The sequence below is a fragment of the Micromys minutus genome (genome assembly GCF_963924665.1).
Source record: "Micromys minutus genome assembly, chromosome: 6".
Lineage (NCBI taxonomy): Eukaryota > Metazoa > Chordata > Mammalia > Rodentia > Muridae > Micromys > Micromys minutus.
The window spans coordinates 30,719,199-30,741,733 of record NC_137975.1 but is presented as its reverse complement, the minus strand read 5'-3'; the positions used below and the strand labels follow the sequence as shown (position 1 = coordinate 30,741,733).

At 37.1% G+C, this 22,535-nt stretch overlaps 1 protein-coding gene across 1 annotated transcript in view; it reads left to right on the top strand.

Annotated features, from left to right (window-relative positions):
* Positions 1–22,535, top strand: part of CFH (complement factor H) — a 90,942-nt gene that overhangs the window by 6,001 nt on the left and 62,406 nt on the right. The window contains exons 2-4 of the mRNA XM_080918391.1: positions 10,790–10,975; positions 11,274–11,379; positions 20,677–20,753. Coding sequence (XP_080774517.1) covers positions 10,790–10,975; positions 11,274–11,379; positions 20,677–20,753 — 369 coding nt within the window. The remainder of the gene's footprint in view (positions 1–10,789; positions 10,976–11,273; positions 11,380–20,676; positions 20,754–22,535) is intronic.

Here is a 22,535-nt window from a genome sequence, read left to right as displayed (position 1 = left end):
ACATGGATCTGACAGGACACATTTGTTTTGACATTTTAACTTAGAAAGCCTAGTTTCTCACAAAGGGTGTTAGCTGGAAATGCAGTAGATAGAGGATTATTATAGAAACACTCCTTCAATGGTTCCTAGGAGATTTTTATACTTGGGGCCAAATTCAAGTGATTCCAGGCTTCAAAAACTGCAACATAGACAGATGTACAAACTCTGTAGAAATTTTCAGTGCATGCAACAGGCATGCAAGTACGCCAGATACTGTTTCGCCTGCCACTGCCTCCTCTTCCTCCTCCTCCTCTTTTTTTTCCAGGTTGTCTTTTTTTTTTGTCTTTTTCCAAATCTTGTCTTTTAAGTTTCCTGTTTGGCACTCTCAGCTGGTCCTAATAGCGATACAGATGGATATTACGGAAAAGGTCCTACCATTCTTTCTGCACTCATTTTCTCTTAAATCTATAATAACTATCGAATAACTTCTAAATACTGTGCAGTATAATAATACTTTCCAACAGGCTGTCATTTAGTGGAGAGGAAAAAGAATGAACATTGTATTTAAATATCTATGTACTGTTGCTCATATTATAAACTTTTGTGACTCAGATTTTTAAAAGTTCCTACAGCAGAAAACTGAAGTTGGAATGATGTGCTGCATATACAAGATGGAATTTTATTTAGCTACAAACAAATAAATTATGAGATTAATAGGAAAAATGAGTGAATTCAGACTCAGAGAGACAAACACTGCATGTTCTTCATATTTGGATTCTAGTTTCTAATGCATATACTTTATATTAAATTGATATGATGTGTGTGTGTGTGTGTGTGTGTGTGTGTGTGTGTGTGTGTGTGTGTGATTTATGCATAGAAGGCATGAAAGTATAAGTAGAACTGTGGAGAAATGGGGCCATCAAAAACATATGTGGACTGAACAAGGCAAGGGAGGGAGACAAAGAAGAAAAAGGGTGAAGAGAAGAAAGTAAAACTGTTTGAAAGAGTCATAAAAAAATGACTGGGTATAATCTCTGCATGACAGAAGCAAAGACAGGCAGTTCTCTAAGTTCAAAAACAGCCTGATCCACAAAGTGAATTCAAGGATAGTCAGATCTACACAGAAAAATCATGTCTTGGAAGAAAAAAACCATAGTATAATATAATGCAATATAATAATACGTCATATATTAATTTTAAAATATCTTGAAATAAACGATTGGGATGCGAGAATGGGTCAGGAGAAGGTGAGGGTAATTGGATAGAGATGTTTTGCTGTTTTAGTTCTATGTTGGTTCTCTGAGACAAGTCAGACAAAGCTCTCAGTTCACAATCTTCTCTCTCCAGCATGCTCAGAGGACAGGCATGGAGCCTCAAGTTGGTTGTCCATGAATGCTGCATAGGAGGTTAGTCAGATGAGGCCAAAGAGGATGTTAATGGCAAAATGTCAGATAGACAGAAAGAACTAGAGGTTCTATAAGGCTGAGGGGCTCAGCTCCACACTACAACTTCATGCGGATTAAGTTTTACAAGAATTAGTGGGGAGGTTAGAAAAGAAAACACTCTTTCCCTTGTTTTAATCCATATCCTAGGCATTTCACTGGTACGTCTCCTGTACTCCATTGTAGCTGCTAAAACATTCAACCTTTAGTTACTCCATCCTGAGGCTAAACTGCTTTCGGAGGCAGCTGCTCAAGCCTAAGGAAACTGTCCAATATATAATAACAGTTTATTTAAAAAGACTACAGTGGGCTTGGGGGCTTCTTGGTGTTAGGGAACTTTTGTCTAAGTACCGCCACTTTCAGAAATGGATTTTAAGCTGACTTGTCACAAGACAAAAATGCCAGCTTCTCTGACCGATTTCATCCAGGTTTGGCCCATGATGATCTAGGCTTTACACGAGGTTATCAACTTTACAAGGAAAATTTATAATTATTTCTGTATATTTTAGAAATAGAACTTTTTATTTATCAATGCTCATTAAATATAATCAAATATAAATATAATCAAAACTTAAATTTTTGTAGTTTATTTTTAAGTACTTTATTGCAACTGATATTTTTATTTTTCAAAAATTCAACTTAAGTATTTTTGCACTGTTTATATATTAATTTCAATATTTTAATTAACAAGATAGTCTTTGGATAATATATATATATGTATATATATATGTGTGTGTGTGTGTATACTTACTAATCTTTTATATCAATAAAAAAGCAGACGAGAAATTTAATGAAATTATCATCTTGCTATTCCCACTTTATTCCTTTACTTTATTTTTCTGAGTAATTTGTATTTTTCATTTATAGTATATTCCAATATCTGCTAAAAAATAGTATTTTAAAAATGATTCCTCTAATTCTTTTTTCAAAGTACTTTTAGAAGCTGTAGAAAATGAATAAAAAAGATGACACCTCCTTCTTTAATCTATCAAAAATGGTACAATTGATGTTCTACAAAATATAAAAATTCATTAAGATTTATTTCATTGTAGCAAAAACATCTCAAAAGAATAATTTTGAGACCTCTCTCTCTGTATGTGTGTGTGTGTGTGTGTGTGTGTGTGTGTGTATAACCTGGTAATCATGGTTATTAAAATGGCAAATGTTTGCTACAAAATTCCATCAAAATTAAATTAGTTATCTCCCTCAAGTTTAAGTAAAACTCTTGAATTCAGATAATCAAACCTACAGTCATTCTGTTTCCGAAAAACATTTAAAATTGGTATTTATATCCAAGTAAATAGAAAATTAACAAAGAAGGTTCTATAAAAGCAAAATTAACTGTTAATTGTGTTATTGAAAACACATTGGATAAGGTTTTATTTGTTGTCATCTGAGTAACTATTAGGTAAAAGAAAAGTGAGTTTACTTGTTTACTTGGACATAAAAGCGGTCAACTTCTCCCTGCTTTCAAAGTTTTAAGTTAAATCACCAGTCTGAAATGTGTTTATCCTTTTGGAATCACTTGGGTGTGTCCTGTGTAAGAAACACCTGCCTTGCTTTCATTTATAATTTCTCATTTGTTTCAAGCAGATGTGTTTTGTGCATTTATGTTGACAGGTGGTTTACATGAGTGTTCCTGTCTAGTTAGAATGCCTTGAGAATCCATTTTCAGTGGACTGTGAAAAAGCGTTTGTCACCGTTTCAAGACATATTTAACTGCTACTGCAGAAATATAGTGAATGATTAACTATTTAAGCTAGAACAGAAGTTACTGTTACATATTACGTACGTTGAGATTCTAAACAAAGACAAACAGCATCTGATAACAGAGGGGTGGTTTATTTCCAGAGAGCAACACTTTTTCTGAAGAAACTGGGTTTGGCTGTGGCAGTGGTGGGGTATTAGTACCATCTAGTGTATAAAAGTGTAATTACTGAACTGAAGCTCAAACTAATGTTCAAAGTATTAGCAGAAGACTCAAAGAAAGCCTGACAGCCTAAACAATCGCTTTTTTCTTCTATAAAATGTAGTAAGATCATGAAAGTTCCAGATGAGATATATTCAGTATGGTGTTCTCTTGCTTTTAGAAGAAAAGTTTAGTGTGGAAGAGCAAATTGTCATAAAATCAAGAAGGAAAGGAAATTGACCATTAGAACAATATTTTTACAAGTATAATAGATAATGAATACTCTAGTTTTCCATTTGAGAAGCAGCATGCTGATTTTACTCACACAACCATTTAAATATCAGGTTACTTATTACAAAATCATGAAGCATGCAATATTAAAAAGTGATTCTATTTCATGGTCACAATTCCAGCATCCGAGAGTTCAAGGCAAGAGGATTACGAGAAGGAGGCGAGTCTGATTTACAAGACTTTGTCTCAAAAATAATAAATAAGCAAAGGGATGAATACATGGCAGGACACGTGTACAACTAGTTTATTAAAATATTAATTATTGGACCTGCATGTTGGCTTTATTGGATTTTATGTAAAATCAAACTTTACAAAATATTTGGAATTTTCTGTAAAAAAAATGTAAGCAAAATTTTTCTCTGATAAAACTTAAGAAGCACAGGACCTCCAATTTATTTCCTATGCCCAAACATAAGTACTAATTTAAAAACAAGAGTTTGAGTGTGTGCACACTTAGCATCTCCTTGTGATTCTGCCATGCTCAGAAATCTTGGAAAAGTTAGTAGGTATTTGAATTTCCAGTCCTGAAATAACAACAACAGAAAAGACAATGAAAATAAATATATACAACCCCAGAAACACAAATTCCCTACAAACCTGTTCTCCCGTTTATTTGGAAATCTCATATCATAGTCTTCTACTGTGCCCATCTTGTGTTCTTCCCACATTTGCCCACTTATTTGTGAGCTCTTTCAACACCCTGCTCCCTATCACACAAAGAAAGAAAGAAAGAAAGAAAGAAAGAAAGAAAGAAAGAAAGAAAGAAAGAAAGAAAGAAAGAAAGAATGGAAGGAAGGAAGGAAGGAAGGAAGGAAGGAAGGAAGGAAGGAAGGAAGGAAGGAAGAAAGGGAGAGGGAGGGAGAGAGGGTGGGAGGAAGATGAGGAAGGAAGGAAGGAAGGAAGGAAGGAAGGAAGGAAGGAAGGAAGGATGGATGAATGGATGATTGAAGGGAGGAAGGAAGGCAAACAGGAGGGAAAGGAATGGAAAAAAGGGAAAGGAAAAGAAGGGAAAGGAAGGGAAGGGAAAACCAGACCATACCAGACCAGACCATTTTGTGTGGTCCATGTATTAACTGAATCATGACCAAATTCCTAAGGAATTTGTTTTTGCTTTGTTTGTTTGTTGTTTGATCTCTGACTGCCCATGACCACCGACCAACTAATACCCCTTAGGGGATGGATGAATACAAGGCTCATCAGGGTCTCAGGTGGTTGGTTACACATGGCACACACATCAGCATGCCACCCTACACCTCCTGAGGCAGCAAAGCCAGAGGACATCACCAGGGTATCAGACTCCAACACAGACCTCATGAGTCCACATAAATCTCGGTTTTTTGTTTTGTTTTGTTTTGTTTTTAATTTTGTTTGTTTGTTTGTTTCCGGCCTGGTGCAACAGCATGGACCATAGATACCAAAATGGCCTCTGGTGGTATTGTGACCATGGTGGTCCTTCAAGGAGGTTCATTCCAGAAAGTGAACCTTTCCCTATCTAGGGTCTCTGTCATTGCCAACAGCTTAGGGAATCTTGAAATGGGTGACACATTGGGGGACAGGGTTGTGGGAAGTCTGAGACTACATAAGATCCAAGATGATATTGTACAGCATCATGCTGACCCTACTGGGCAAAGACAGCATGTTGAGCTTAGCTCTCTCTCACCCCTGTCACCCCTCTCATGCCTCCCATCCTTGTTCTCTCCCTAGGCACACACCGCTCCATTACATACATGTTCATGATAGTAGTGCTAGGTGGTTTAGCCCGACCCACACTACGATGTCCTGACTTGTACTTACTTCCAATTATATACATAATACATAAAAATATACATTATATAATATGTATATAAAATATACTATTATTAATATATTGAAAAGTAAAAGGAATAGAACAAATGGTAATTTTATTAACTTTATATATTTAAAATATCTGACACATTGTGTTATGGGTGTAACTTGTTTCCTGTTTTTTATATGTTTGTATGTATGCATGTGTATGCCTGTATATATGAGTATATATTTATACACACATACATATACACACATATATATATGTAAATGTGCATATATATGTATATATCATATACTATCCTTGGTTAATATATTGAAAAGTAAAGGGAATAGAATAATTTTGTTAACTTTATATATTCAAATACATAACACACACCATTGAATGAATTACAAACAAAGTACATTACTAATTATTGTTCATCCATACCACAAAACATCGAATTTCCAGCACTGCAGAAGAATGGAATGAATTATTTTTACAGCTGTACGTACATACTTGTTCTTTATTGTTTTATGTCCTGTGTATACCTGCGTGATACATACAATGGCACCTCAGCACTTGGCCACTGTCACCCTACAACACTTTGTACTGAGTTGTTAGGAAGTATGAGACTCTGTTCTGAGTGTGGGGAAGCTTGGTCTTAGAAGTGGAGAAAGAAAGCCAGAGCTGGTTTGAGGGTCCCCAGGTCTGCAGGGCGCTGGCTGGGGACAGCATCCAGCCCAGGCCCGGGAGACAGGGGAGCTCTGATTCTGGTGGGGATTGTCCTTAGCTTGGCAGAGGCAGGCTTCTTATCACGAATGGCTGGGAGTGCAGAGACCCCTCTACAGGAGATTTCTCCACTGCCCCGTGGAGCCCAAGCTGCCTGGAAAGAAGACCTTCTGCACATTCCCTATGGCAGTGGTAGATGAAAGAGACAGCTGGTATTTACCCACATAGTTTATTGACTGCTCATTGTAGAAAATGGATGCATACCCACTTCTCAGGGTCTGACCTGAGATTAAATACCTTTTGCAGGGAGGAATTTCTGGGAAGAAAAGCTTATTTGCTAAGCCATCAGGGCCTCTAGATACCTCATTAGCATGGAGAATTCTGTTCTGCTATACATGACCTGTCACATCTTCTTAGATGGGATGTGTGGTACATACATAGTCCAGATACAAAAGACCCACATTTTCAATGATCGTTTTACTCACTCCAGCTGGTTTACTCTTGAACTCACTTATGTTGAAGCTCAGTTTCCTTTAGCCTAAACTTTAGTCTGCATTTATAATTGTTACATTTTCTACTTCATGTGAGAGAGTATCCTTTGGTTACTCCAAATTAAACATATAAATCTGAAGGTTCGTATCTAACATCTACAATGAAAGAAAACATACAAACTATCTTTTTTGGGGATTGGGATAACTCAGTTCCACGTAATTTGTTTCCAACTCCACCTGCAAATTTACTAATTTACTGCATCATGTAACCTGCCCATATCTGTTGTTACCTATCTTCAGTTGACAGACATCTAGGCTGCTTCTACTTCCTGGATATGTGCATAGAGCAACACCGAGCTTGGAGGAACGGGTATCTCTATAGTAGGGTATGGAGTTCTTTGGGGGATATGCTAGAGTAATATAGTTATGGTTTAGGGTAAACCTGTTGCAAGTTTTAGGGAGAAACTACTCTGGTTTCCATGATGAGTCTAGCAGTTTACGTTCCCACCAGCTATGAAAAATATTCTCCTTCCCCACACTCCACACCAACATCTGTTCCCCTTTGTTCATTTGATCTTATTCAGACTGGGAGAAGTTTGAATTTTCATTTCCAAGATGGCTAAGAATATTAAACATTTTAAAAAAAAAAGTTTCTCAGTTATTTTTATCTCATTTCTTTCATTGAAAATAAATTTTCTTAAAATGTAATATATTTTGGTTGTGATTTTTTTTTCTTCTCCAACTTTCCCTTTGCAACCCACCCAAATCTATACCATTTCTCTCTCTCTCATTTGAATATACGAGCAGGCATCTAAAAATAAATAATAAAATTTGAAAAAAAATCAAACTTTCTAAGAAGCCTCCTGTTTCTCAATGGCTTGCTAAATTCTGGATATTAAGGACGCCTTTTAGCAGAGCCTGAGAAAGTTGTTAGGCTTTTTGTTATCATTGTTTTTATACATAGATATTAGGAATGTTATGCAGTCATTCTGAATTTGAGTTGATAACTTTAATCACATTTGGAAAACTGGTATTTCAGCTGTCACTTCTCTGTTCTCTCATCTACCACTGAACCTCCAGTTAGATATGGCCTGCATCTTTTGCTCCTGCAAGCACAAAAAAAAAAAAAAAAAAAAAAAAAAAAAACAAAAAAAAAAAAACAAAAAAAAAAAACAAAAAAAACCCTTTCATTCTGTCACTGTTCATACACTGTTCTCTTTCTACCTTATCTGAACATTTCTATCCCAGCTTTACCCAAATGCAGTACATTTCTTTCTGATTTCAGTTCGTACTATGGGTTATTATTTCTGATACTAATTCATAACATTAATGTAACATTTTAGAGCCATTTTTATTTTAAACTTATTTAATTCTTCTTGTCTTTTTCTTAAAGTTCATTAAGGATGCTTAACTTAGTTACTTAAAATATCTTTTTGATAGCTCTCATATCTAGATCAGTGTTGATTCTATTTGTTTATTCTTCAGGTCTATTTTTCCTCTTTATATATAATTTTTAAATTTTTTATTGGTTATTCTATTTATTTACAATTCAAATGTTATCGTCCTTCCCAGTTTCTCCTCTCTACAAACCTACACCCCATCTCCCCTACTCCACTTCTGTGAGAGTACTCCCTGACCCGCCCACCACCCTTGTCTCAGCACTCCAACATCTGCCTACTGTGGGTCATCAAGCCTCACCAGGACACCGCCCAGTGATGATGGATAAGGCAATCCTCTGCTTCATTTGCTGATGGAGCCATGGGTTTCTCCATGTGCACTCTTCCGTTAGTGGTTTAGTCCTTAGTACCTCTGTGAGATCTAGTTAGTTCTTCCTATGGGATTGCAAAGCCCTTCAGCTTCTTCAGTCCTTTCTCTAACTCCTCCATGGGGTCCCTGTGCTCATTCTGATGTTTGGCTTCAAGCATTCGCACCTGTATTTGTTATTCTCTGGCAAAGCCTCTCAGGATACAGCTATATCAGGCTCCTGTCAGCAAGCACTTTTTGGTGTCAGTAATAGTGTCTGGGTTTGGTGTCTAAGTATGGGATGGATCCCCAGTCTCTGGTGGGGCAGTCTCTGGATGGCCTTTCTTCAAGTATCTGCTCTACTCTTTGTCCCTGTAGCTCTGCATATCCTCTTTGTATTTTAATTTTTGTAATAGCTCATATATTTTTATGGAAAATGAACACAGTGACTAAGGTTTATATTATTCATTCATACCAAGAAGAACATTTATCTTTCTTATCTCAATCATGAATTTAATTAAATTGTATCTGGGTTGCAACTTTAGCTTAAGCTAGCTTACTTCTGGTCTGAAATATTTCAAAGTAAATACATTCTTTTGTATGATCTTGTATACAAGTGTTTAAGCCCAAATCTGCTCCTTTCTCCTTTCCAATAGAGTACAATAAATTTGTCCTCTCTCCTGCTATATTGAGACACACTTTAAATTAAACACTAAAAGACTCTAAAGTATTCTACTGTGTTGATGGAGTTGCCAGTTCTATATTTTAAGAAAAACTGTTTTTCTTGTTGTGACTTCTGTAAGAATATAGAAAAATTCAGGCTTCACTTAGGAATCAGGTGCGGCACACTCCTCGACCAGCGAGGAAACACGACCACCACCAGAGGATTCTTCTCAGATCACGCTTTATTGTGGTAGCCTCTTGATTGAAGGGGAGAGCAGGAAGCGAGGGGGGCCCGAACTACCCTAGCTGTCCACTTATATAGGGAGAAACGCATACAGGCTTGCCATGATTGGTTGTCACCAGTCTGCTGACACCAGAGACCTCGGGATTGGCCGGAGATAGGTTATGTATTGCGCATGAGCAGGGTGCAGTGCCTTAGCTGACAAGAGCATTACTATATATGGAGTTGTTTACCTCAAACCGTGAGGGAGCCAGCGCCATCTTGTAATGGTGTCCGCATTCGGCTCCCCACAATCAGGTAATTCCAATAAGACAACAAAAATCATATTCTGCACATGATTCAGAATATTTCAGGTTAGACACACCTCCAATATACATGTCTTATTATTTCTGCCTTCACTGCCATTCTTCAATTCACATAACCCCTGATTATCAGTTCACACACATAACTAACACATATAACCAGATAAGATATACTATAGACCTCAGACCTAGATTTAGTTTATGAATTTTCATTTCTCCTACAATATATACTTAAGCAGTCCTATAAATAGCTCTACATCAACTTTTTCCACTTCATATATATAGTAGGAACATAACTCTGTCCTGTCTTTTTATACTAATTGAATATTGAATGTCTCCATATAGTTTCATGTTATCTTATGTAGAAAAATTTTAATTTAGCAATTTGGCTACACTGGCAAGGAATCAGATCCAAAGGCCAGATCCATATGGAATGCCACACCCTTATACCCTCTGGCTGGAAATACAGATATGCCCTTAGTACACACCTTTAATCCCAAACATTGAAGGCAAAGTTAATTTGTAAAAAGAAGCAACCATATGTGAATATGATTTCTAATTGAGGGGCAAAATTATGAATCGGAGAAAGATTCCACAGAGTGAGTCAGTGATAGGATAGCAGAGGGAGAGAGAGAGAAAGAGAGAGAGAGAGAGAGAGAGAGAGAGAGAGAGAGAGAGAGAGAGAGAGAGAGAGAGAGAGAGAGAGTTGCAGGTCAGAATATTAGAACAAATTCCCAGTTTGCGATCAAACAGAGCAATTCAGTGATAACCCAAGACAAGCTTGTTTGAATCAGTTACAATGGAAATGAGTTTGGACCAGAGCTGCTGAGTTGAACCAGCCAGCCAGAATTCCCAAAGAACTAGAAAGGATCACCTTATTCAACAGTAAGCCTGCAAGATGACAATTATATTTGGTGAATGAAAGTTATTTTTATAATCTTACCATGCTTTGTTTTTATAAGTATAATTTACTGTCTATAATACATAGTATGAGTTTAAAATATACTGTTGAGTTTTGCTACCAGGAAAGATCTTAAGGACAGACAGTTTATTTTATCCATAGTTTTGTTTGTTTGATTTTTTTTGTACAACTTAAAAGATTACTTAGTAAATTTTCATAAAGTTGTGCACACAAACAGCTAGATAGAGTATGGTTCAAAGAAAATTAACACATTCATATTGTCTTTTTAAATAGGTATTTCAAATATTGGTGTGTTTTTATTACTTGTAGATTGTCAAGGCCCTCCTCCAAGACAAAATTCAGAAATTCTCTCAGGTTCGTGGTCTGAACAATTATATCCAGAAGGCACCCCTGCAAACTACAAATGCCGCCCTGGATACCGAACTCTTGGTACTATTGTAAGAGTATGCAAGAATGGTGAATGGGTGGCTTCTAACCCAACAAGGACATGTCGGAGTAAGTACTTACGTTTCTAAAACATAAGAAAAATTTTAATTTTGAATGTACCAATTTTTTTATATTATAGCAATATAAATTGTATTACTACTGTAACTAAAATATGGAGAAATTATTTTCAAAATGTAGTTTTCCTAAGGAACTAAAAATGAAAGCATATAGTTACCTTCAATTATAAAATATTCTTTGATATTTTCTATTTTTATTCTATTCAGTGATATCCAAATGTGCTTCCCTGACTCCTACATAAGGTGTGTTTCATGGGTCATACACTAATATTATCTTCTTTTCATTTTAGAAAAGCCATGTGGGCATCCGGGAGACACACCCTTTGGGTCCTTCAGGCTGACAATTGGATCTGAATTTGAGTTTGGAGCAAAGGTTGTCTATACCTGTGATGAAGGGTAGGTTGTTACTATCAAAAAGCTTATTCTTGATACTGCATAAAAGCTTTTCAAATTTGTTCTTTAGGAAGAATAACTTTCTATTAACATCTAAAATATATTGCATGACTAAAACTCTTTAGTGAATGCTTTTATTTGGATATTATGTGATCTCATAACATTAGAAAGCAAGCAATTTATGGTTGTTCTGACGTAGTGTTGAAATAAGGGAATATTAAGTTGCTATACACAAAAATGAAGCATAACATTCAAAAGTCCTTACTACATTACACTCTTACACAATATATTAAGAGATAGGAGAGATTTTTTTTATCATTAGGAAACAACAAGAATCGTGAAAACAACTACACTATACACTATACAGTAAACCTCTTAAAATTTTTATAGTATTTAAAGGAAGCAAAACTTTTATGTATAAATAAAGTCTATCCCCTGAAAGCTATTGTTAAAGTTTAGTAATATGTAAATTACTCTTATTACATAGGTGCCAAAAGACTAATTTACCAGAATCACTGGCTCCCTTTTCTGAACAGTCACGGCTTGTGGCTGATATCAACACTCACACCTCAGGTCTTCATTTTCTATCATACAAGAAAATTATAATTATAATATTATCCCATATAAGTATAAGAAAATAAAACACTTTGATAGGATTTTTTTTATTTTAAACAATTTTATTTTACAAAACAAAAATAAATGTACAGATTTTAAACATTTTTTTGCTTAAAATTATACATTTTTTGTCAGTACTTTTTTGTAGATTTTAACATAATTTTTACATAAAACTATATGAATATATTTTTTAGTCAGTACTTGATTTTTTTCAAGGTTTGATAGTATGCTTGAAAACTTAATAGTTACAATGAGCTAAAGTACATGTAAAACAAAATGTAACAGGGAAATAGTTAAAGTTTTCTTGTTTTGTAAATATTTTTTTTTGTTTTGTTTTGTTTTCTTTATTTCTTGGACTTCATACAGTCTGTGAGTTGTTTCTGGGGGAGTGCAAGCCTCTGGGGTTAGCATCCCACTATCAGTGGCTGCATATTATGTCTGTTCTTTTGTGACTGGGTTAACTCACTCAGGATGATATTCTCTAGATGCAGACATTTTCTTAAGAATTTGGTTAAGTCATTGTTTCTGGTGGCCGAGTAGTATTCCATTGTGTATATGTACCACAATTTTTGTATCCATTCATCTTCTGAAGGACATCTGGGTTCCTTCCAGCTTCTGGCTATTATAAATAGAGCCGCTATGAACATTGTGGTGCATATATCTTTGTTGTGTATTAAAGTGTCTCTGGGGTATATGCCCAGAAGTGGAATAGCTGGGTCTTCAGGTAGTACTATATCCAATTTACTGAGGTATCGCCAGACAGATTTCCAATGTGGTTGTATTAGCTTGAAACCCCACCAACAGTGGAGAAGTGTTCCTCTTTGTACGCAGCCTCGCCAGCATCTGCTGTCATCTGAGTTTTGGATCTTGGCCAATCTGACAGGTGTGAGGTGGAATCTCAGGGTTGTATTGATTTGCACTTCCCTGATGGCTAAGGATGTCAAGCACTTCCTCAGATGTTTCTCCGCCATTCGGTGTTCCTCAACTGAAAACGTTTTGTTTAGCTCTGTACCCCATTTTTTAATAGGGTTATTTGATTCTCTGTTGTCTAGCTTTATGAGTTCCTTGTACACCTTGGATATTAGGCCTATATCTGATGTGGTGTTGGTAAAGATCTTTACCCATTCTATTGGTTGCCATTTTGTTTTCTTGACGATGTCCTTAGCCTTACAGAAACTCTGCAATCTCATTAAGTCCCATTTGTTAATCTTTGACCTTAGAGCTTGACCCCTTGGTGTTTTGTTCAGGAAATTTTCTCCTGTGCCTATGTGTTCTAAGGTTTTCCCTACTTTCTCATCTAATAGTTTCAGTGTATCTGGTTTAATGTGGAGATCTTTGATCCACTTACACTTGAGCTTTGTACAAGGAGATAAGAAAGGGTCTATTTTCATTCTTTTGCATGCTGAGTGCCTGTTGGACCAGCACCAGTTGCTGAATAAGCTGTGCTTTTTTCATTGAATGTTTATGGCTCCTTTGTCAAAAATCAGGTGACCATATACATGAGGGCTCATTTCTGGATCTTCTATTCTATTCCATTGATCCACATGCCTATTTCTGTACCAGTACCATGCAGTTTTCAGCACAATTGCCTTGTAATATAGCTTGAGGTCAGGGATAGTGATTCCCGCAGATGTTTTTTTGTTGTTGAGGATGGATTTTGGTATTCTAGGTCTTTTGTTATTCCATATGAAATTGCACATTGATCTTTCCAATTCCATGAAGAACAGGGTTGGAATGTTGATGGGGATTGCATTGAATCTGTAGATTGCTTTTGGTAGAATGGCCATTTTTAAGATGTTGATTTTTCCAATCCATGAGCATGGGAGATCTTTCCATTTTCTGAGATCCTCCTCAATTTCTTTCGTTAGAGGTTTGAAGTTCTTCTCATACAGGTCCTTCACTTGCTTAGTTAGAGTCACACCAAGGTATTTCATAGATTTTGTGACGATTGTGAAGGGTACCTTTTTTCTAATTTCTTTCTCCACGTTTGTCCTTTGAGTATAGGAAGGCTACTGATTTGTTTGAGTTAATTTTGTATCAAGCCACTTTGCTGAACTTGTTTATCAGCAGTAGGAGTTCTCTGGTGGAATTTTTGAGGTCACTCAAGTACACTATCATGTCATCAGCAAAGAGTGATGTTTTTATCTCTTCCTTTCGGATTTGTATCCCCTTGATCTCTTTTTGCTGTCTAATTGCTCCAGCCAGGACTTCCAGTACTATGTTGAATAGGTAGGGGGAGAGTGGGCAGCCTTGTCGAGTCCCTGATTTTAGTGGGATTGCTGCAAGTTTCTCGCAATTAAATTTGATGTTGGCTGTTGGTTTGCTGTATATTGCTTTTATTATGTTTAAGTATGGACCTTGAATTCCTATTCTTTCCAGGACTTTTACCATGAAGGGGTGTTGGATTTTGTCGAATGCTTTCTCAGCGTCTAGTGATATGACCATGTGATTTTGGTCTTGGAGTTTGTTTATATGGTGGATTACGTTGATGGATTTCCTTATGTTAAACCATCCCTGCATTCCAGGGATGAAGCCTACTTGGTCATGATGAATGATTGTTTTGATGTGTTCTTGGATTCGGTTTGCAAGGATTTTGTTGAGTATTTTTGCATCAATGTTCAAAAGTGAGATTGGTCTGAAGTTCTCTTTCCTGGTAGGGTCTTGGTGTGGTTTAGGTACGAGGGTTATTGTAGCCTCAAGAAAATTAGTTGGGTAATATTCCATCTGATTCTATCTTTTGGAATAGTTTGGCGAGTATTGGTGTTATATCCCCAATAAATGTCAGATAAAAATCTGCACTGAACCTGTCTGGACCTGGGCTTTTATTTGTTGGGAGACTTTTGATGACTTCTTCTATTTCTTTAGGTGTTATAGGGTTATTTAGATGGTTTACTTGGTCCTGGTTTAACTTTGGGATCTTGTATCTGTCGAGGAATTCGTCTATTTCCTCCAGATTTCCCAATTTTGTGGAGTATAAGTTTTTGTAGTAGGATCTGATGATTTCTTGAATTTTCTCAGTTTCAGTTGTTATGTCACCACTTTCCTTTCTGATTTTGGTAATTTGGATACTCTCTATTTGCCCTTTAGTTATTCTGGCTAGGGGTTTATCAATCTTGTTGATTTTCTCAAAGAACCAACTCTTTGTTCTGTTGATTTTTTCAATGGTTCTTTTTGTTTCTATTTGGTCTATTTCTGCCCTAATTTTGATTATTTCTTGCCATCTAATCTTTTTGGGTATATCTGCTTCCTTTTGTTCCAGGGCTTTTAGCTATGCTGTCAGATTGCTGATGTAAGGTCTCTCCTGTTTCTTTTTGGAAGCACTTAGGGCTATGAGTTTTCCTCTCAATACTGCTTTCATTGCATCCCATAGGGTTGGGTATGTTGTGTTTCCGTTTTCGTTGAAATCTAGAAAATCCTTAATTTCTTTCTTTATTTCTTCTTTGACCCTGCTATCCTTTAACAGAGCTTGTTTAGTTTCCATGTGTATGTGGGCTTTTTGTTGTCTTTGTTGTTGTTAAAGACCAGCCTTAGACCATGGTGATCTGAGAGGATGCATGGGAGTATTTCAATCTTCTTATATTGATGGTGGCTCGTTCTATGTCCAATTATGTGGTCAATTTTCGAGAAGGTGGTGATAAGAAGGTGTATTCTTTTACTTTAGGATAGTATGTTCTGTATATATCTATTAATTCTAGTTGGTTCAAAGTCTCTGCTGGTTTTCCAGTGTCCTTGTTCAGTTTCTGTTTCCATCATCTGTTCATTGGTGAGAGTGGGGTATTAAATTCTCCCACTATTATTGTGTGGGGTAAAATGTATTTTATGAGCTTTAGTAGGGTTTCTTTAATGAATGTGGGTGATTTTTTATTTGGAGCATATATGTTAAGGATTGATAGTTCCTTCTGACAGATTTCCCTGGTAATGAGTAAAAAGTGTCCTTCCTTATCTTTTTTGATAACTTTTGGTTGGAAATTTACTTTATTCGATATTAGAATAGCCACTCCTGCTTGCTTCTTGGAGCTCTTTGCTTGGAACCTTTTTTTTCCCACCCTTTTACTCTGAGATAGTGTCAGTCTCTGTCTCTGAGATGAGTTTCCTGTATGCAGCAAAAGGCTGGATTTTGTTTATGTATCCAGTCTGATAGTCTATGTCTCTTTTGTGGAGTTGAGACCATTCATGTTAATGGATATCAAGGAATAGTTGTTTCTGTTTCCTGCCATTATTGCTTTTTTGGGTTGAGTTGTGTCTGTGTTTTTTTCTTTTTTTTTGCTTTCTTGTTTTGGCGTTTTCTTGTTTTTACTAGGCTGTATTTTCCCTCATTGTATTGGGTTTTCCACCTATAATTTGTTGTAGTGCTGGGTTTGTGGTCACATATTGTGTGAATATTGATTTGTCTTGAAATATCTTCATCTCTCCATCTATGGTGATTGATAGTTTTTCTGGGTATAGCAGCTTGGGGTGGCACTTGTGCTCTCTTAAGGAGTGCATGATGTCTGTCCAGGCTCTTCTAGCTTTCATAGTCTCTGTTGAGAAATCGAGTGTGAGCCTGATTGCTCTGCCTTTATATGTTACCTGACCTCATTCCCTTACTGCTTTTATTATTCTTTCTTTGCTTTGGGCACATGATGTTTTTACTATTATGTGTCGGGAGGTATTTCTTTTCTGGTCCAACCAATTTGGAGTTCTGAAGGCTTCTTTTATGCTCGTGGTCATCTCATTCTTGAGGGTAGGGGAGTTTTCTTCTATAATTTTGTTGAAGATATTTACTGTGCCTCTTAGTTGATACTCTTCTCCCTTTTCTATTCCTATTATCTTTAGGTTCGGTCTTCTCATTGTGTCTTGGATTTCCTGGACATTTTGGCTTAGGAGCTTTTTGTTTTTTGCATCTACTCTGGCTGTTTTGTCTATGTTTGCAATGTTGTCTTCTGCCCCCGAGATTCTCTCTTCAATTTCTTGTAATCTATTAGAAATGCTTGCTTCTGTGACTCCTGATTTCTTTTTTTTTTTTTTTTTTTTTTTTTTTTTTTTTTTTTTTTTTTGGTGTTCTGACTCTAGGGTTATCTCTTTTAGCGTTTTCTTTATTGTGTCAATTTCTGTTTAATTTCCCTCTTCCATTCCTTTATTTCTTTGGTTCTGTTTTCCTCTAGTTCTTTGAGTTATTTGAGTGTTTTTCTTGTTTCTTCTTTAAAGCTTCTGAATCTTTTTGCTTTTCCTCTCTTTCTTGTTTAAGTATCTCTATCAGCATCTTGAGGTATGATTACAGGTCTATGTCTTCTTTTTCTGGAGTGTTTGTAATTCCAATATTTGCTATTATGGGAGACCTGGGTTCTGGTGTTGCTAGATTGTCTTGGTTTCCTTGGGATATACTCTTTCTCTTTCCTCTTGCCATTTTGTTGTCAGTGATATGTTCTTGCCTTTCCCTTGTATCTGCTCTGTGTCCCTGGTTCTACACTGGTCCATGTTTCAGATGGGCCGAGCCCTGTTTTATGCCTCAGAGTTGTAGGGTGTAATCAGAAGTTCTTATGTTCTTTTTCTGGTTGCTGGATCAGGCATGGCAGAGCAGGGCAAGGCAGGGGGTGCACTATTGGTGTGCACTCCCCAGAGATCTCTCTGGTCCCCTGCAGCCTAGGTCTCTCACTCACTAGTTGTTCAGCCTTTACGCCATTCTGGGAAGCAGATGAGGCGGGCTCTGCTCTGCGTCTTGAAGTCGCCTCCGGGTGGAAACAGAAGTTCTAATTTTCTGTTCCCAGTCGCTGGATCGGGCAAGGCAGGGCAGGGCAAGGCAGGGTGTGCACTTTCAGTGTGCACTCCACAGAGATCTCTCTGCTCCCCCGCAGCCCAGGTCCCCCGCCCACCAGCCTCTATGAGTTGCTGTTCTGGGTGGCAGATGGGCCAGGCTCCGCTCTGCATCCTGAAGTCCACTTTGATGGGATTTTTTTAGTTGCCCTTTACTTCCTAATTTGAGGAAATAAAATGTAACATTTTGTTTCTTCAGACTTTAGAATTAGCTCCAAAATATACCTCAACTCAATGTTTATAACATCTTACTCCAATCCATTCTCTTACAAAAGCAGAAAATGCTTATGAGCACCATAGGATGAGCAGGAGAAATAAATATTACCCACATTTGAAGCACTTTAAAATGATCCTTGATTACCACAAATACCCACTAGATACTCATTTTGTATTTAATTTCTCCTTGTTTACAACCTGAAGGAGATTTTCCAAACTACAGTTTTTATGGTCACTCCTGACTTTATTTTTCTTGAATGCATATACGTGTGTGTGTGTGTGTGTGTGTGTGTGTGTGTGTGTGTGTATCATTGGATATACTTTATTTACATTTCAAATGTTATACCCTTTCCTGGTTTTCTCTCCATACCCCCATCTCATCCATCTCCTGCTTTTATTAGTATGTTCATCCACCAAACACCCCCTCCCACCTACCCGCCCTAACATTCTCCTACACTGGGCATTGAACCTTGGCAGGACCAAGGGTTTTTCCTCCCATTTATGCCAACAAGACCATCCTCTGCTACATGTGCACATAGAGACATAGGTCTGTCCATGTGTACTCTTTAGATAGTGCTTTCATCCCAGGAAGCTCTAGTTGATTGGTATTGTTGTTCTTATGAGGTTGCAAACCCATTCAGCTCCTTCAGTACTTTCTCTAACTCCCTGATCCTCTATTTGTCCCTGTATTTCCTCCCATGAGCATTTTGTTCTTCCTTCTAAGAAGAACTGAAAAATCCACATTCTGACCCTCCTTCTTTTTGAGCTTTATAAGGTCTGTGAATTGTTTCTTGGGTATTCTGAGATTTTTGGGCTAGTATTCACTAATCAGTGAGTGCATATCATGTGTATTCTTCTGTGACTGGGTTACCTTACTATGGTTGATAGCTTCTAGATCATCCTAGGCCAACCTTCCTAATTTAGGTTTCACTCTTTTACTGAGAAAGGAAATCAGAACTTATATTCCCTTTTTATTTGAATCTTTCAGTCTTAGAACTTAATGTTTCCAATTGGCAAAGAAATGAGCTACATACTTGTAGGGATAAATGTTTTCCAGCCTACTTTTAATAATGGTGCAGTCTCTCCTCTAATTCACCACCCAGCAGAAGTAGTGGAAGAGAAAAGTTCTTAGGGGATGGTGAAAATGAACCTGTTCAGCAATAGTTCTTTGAATCATTTCAGTCCAATAAAAAACACCAATAGGACTCAGCAGTTGCAGAACAGCACACTAGGCACGCAGGCAGCACATACAAACCGGAAGTTGCAGACCAGTCCTTTGGGCAGGTCTATACCAGGTACAACCCAGCAGCTGTGTAAACCCGAAGGAACCATTATGCTGCCTAACCATCCTGAGGCACGGCTATGGAATCTGCAAACTGACACAGAAACCGCAGACCTGTGGGGGACCTTCTCAGTGGCCGCATAGAGAGGAGTGTAGCAGAGCAAAGCAGCTCAATAGCCACTGTGTGACCTTGTGACCATAAGAGTCCTTTCATGTGTGTGCCCCAGAAAAACACCATTGGACATAACTAACTTTCCCAAACAGCCACACCAAACCAAAACCAAATGGAAAACAAAAGCCTAAAAGTTTCCAGGTCAGTTATTTACCTCTGATTCTGGCGCTCTTGAACTCACTGTTGCCTCGTTCATCTTGTGGCTGAGGTGGGAGAGGATGGTTGGGAGAGGGAGAACCTTCATGGAGCCAATAGGAGGGGAGAGGGGATGGGGGAGGGGGAGGAGATTTTGGAAAAAAGATAACTTCTGAAGTGTAAATGCAGAGAATATCCAATAAAAAAATATGGGTAAGAAAATAAAAAAGTTTGAACACTGATAGAACCCTTCTAGGCCGATAACTTTGTATATTGAGTCTGATTCCCACTCTGAAATCTGTTGGTCAAATTATGGACAATTACCAGTTAAAGGCCTCACACCACATAGGATAAAATTTGATAAGAAAAAAAACAGTTTATATTAATTTAAATTTCTATTGATGAACGTTTTATCTGTTATAAGGAATAATTGTTTTTTGACCCAGAAGTGAAAGGTAAGTATGGAACAGGCTTATTGCTTCCCTATTTTTTTGTTCACCCTTTTAGTCCTATGCCTTTGTCTAAACTTTCTCTGCTGAATTTAGGTTTTTACATACTAGGAAGTAGAATGACTCCTTATGAGCAACAATTTTATTGTACAAAATCATCCATCATGAATGATTTTGAGATGACATTGCAAACAGATTTTCCCCATCTGTATGGACAATCTTTTTTTTCTCTCTCTCTCTCCTTTTTCCTCCCTCCATGAACAGAAGTCTGGTAAGGTTTTGTGTAAAATTTTGTAGATTGTCTGAAGAAACTTGGCATAAAGGATGGGTCTCTGCAGTGGATACAGAATTTGTACCAGAAACTTCATTTCTTTTCTGCTGGAAAAAAAAATTACTCCGTCTCCTTTACAGCAAGCTACAAAGTAAACACTTAACTCCAAGATCCAAGACTAACAAATTCTATTGAAGTATTTTCATTCCATAAATATTTATGAGCAAGATGAAAATACTGAAAAAATGAGAAATACTTTTTCCCTTCGCAATCTCTTACTGGAGGATTTCCAAGACTGTACAGAGATTTAAATTACATAAAATTGCAGGTTGTCTCAACATAAATTATTATGCTTATAATTTTTTAGGTATCAACTCTTAGGTGAAATTGATTACCGTGACTGTAGTGCTGATGGGTGGACCAATGATATTCCAATATGTGAAGGTAAATATAAAGAACAGATTTGTATGTGTGCCTAAATATCTATAATAGATAAGATTTTTCCAAACTGGGTAGAAAAATATTATTAAAGTATATTTGTAAATTTTATATTTTTTCAATTTTTTCTTTACAGTATGGTCTTTATCCCTCTCCCTGTTGGCCTTCTGCCTTTTCCTCATCCCATTCCTCCTCCCCAGTCTCCAAAAGGATGTCCCCACCCACCTTACCCCCACTCTACTGGACCTTCCCACTCTCTGGGGCCTCAAGTCTCTCAATGGTTAGGTGCATCTTCTCTCACTGAGGCCAGACCAGGCAGTCCTCTGCTGTATATGTGTTGGGGGCCTCATATCAGCTGGTGTGTGCTGCCTGGTTGGTGTCTTGGTGTTAGAGTTCTTGAAGGTCCAAGTTAGTTGAGATTGATGGTTTTTTCTATGGGGTTGCCTTCCTCTTCAGTTTCTTCCAGATTTTCTCTAATTCAACCATAGGGGTCCCCATTTTCTGTCCATTGATTGGATATAAAGTATCTGCATCTGACTCTTTCAGCTGCTTGTTGAGTCTCTCAGAGAGAAGCCAATTTTAGGTTCCTGTTTGTAAGTACACCATAGCATCAGAAATAGTGTCAGGCCTTGGAGCCTGCCCTCGAGATCGATACCAATTTGGGATGGTCACTGAACCCCTTTTCTCTCAGTTTCTTCTTCATTTTTGTCTCTATAGTTCTTAAAATATTATAGTTTCTAGTATAAACCATAACATAGGTGTTTTGTTATAGTACTATCTTGTATTTGTATCAATATTCTGACAACACTAGGTCGAGAGGATGGTGAATTTCTCAGGGCTAGTGTAGATTCCTTGAGGTCTTAGGTTTGATACACATCCTCAGCAATAAAACTCAAAACTATCAAAAACATAAGAAACATAAGTAGAGATTGATATAATTTTATGATCAAAATTCTGAATATTAGAAATACCAAATACCACTTCTTTCATTTTACATGTCTAACACTAACAATACACATGAACATCACTAGCCTATAAAAAAACATCAGAATCCGAGGTATGCTTATGAAGAATGACACCTCTAGTAGCCATGTAGTTACAGGAACATAGGCTGTCACTATGGTTGAGAATGTTATTGCAGTATCTTTCAATGATATGATGGAGTGAAGGTTTTCCCATAGCCTTAATTTTAGAAAAAGTCTGTGGGGGAGGCAAGAACTAAAAACGAACTCTTGCTTTTGCTTCTTGCTCATATGTAGAGCAAACAGCAAGAATGAGAAAATGCAGGTCTTGTTTGTGAGTTCGGGAAACTATGTCAATAACAAAGGTCGGTCGAAACGCTGTGCCCTACTTCTATGGGAAGTGATAAGTGAAAGAAGAGGTGCGGTGAAAGGAGTGAGGAGAGGAGAATGTTTTGGCACTTCACATTCTCCTACAGAGACTTATCAAGTAAGGAAATGAAAAATTGTACTTGGTAGCGTCTGCATCAGAATTTGCATGGTACTTGTTTAAGATTGATGCTCGAGGCCCCCAAATGGCCTGTTGAGTCAGTATCTTTGGCTGAAAAGACAAGAAAACCTCACTAGGGTATCCATTTCATCCAAATTTTTCCTCAGAAAAGTACCTTCAAATTCTTTCATAACAGAGAAATTTTAAGTTAAAAAATATTTAAAATTTTCACTGAGGTGAAAAGGAAAGAAATATTATGAACAGTTTTTTTTTTCTTATCAGAAGAAATATCTTAACAATTCACTGCTTTTACATCTCATAGGATGCAATATCACATTG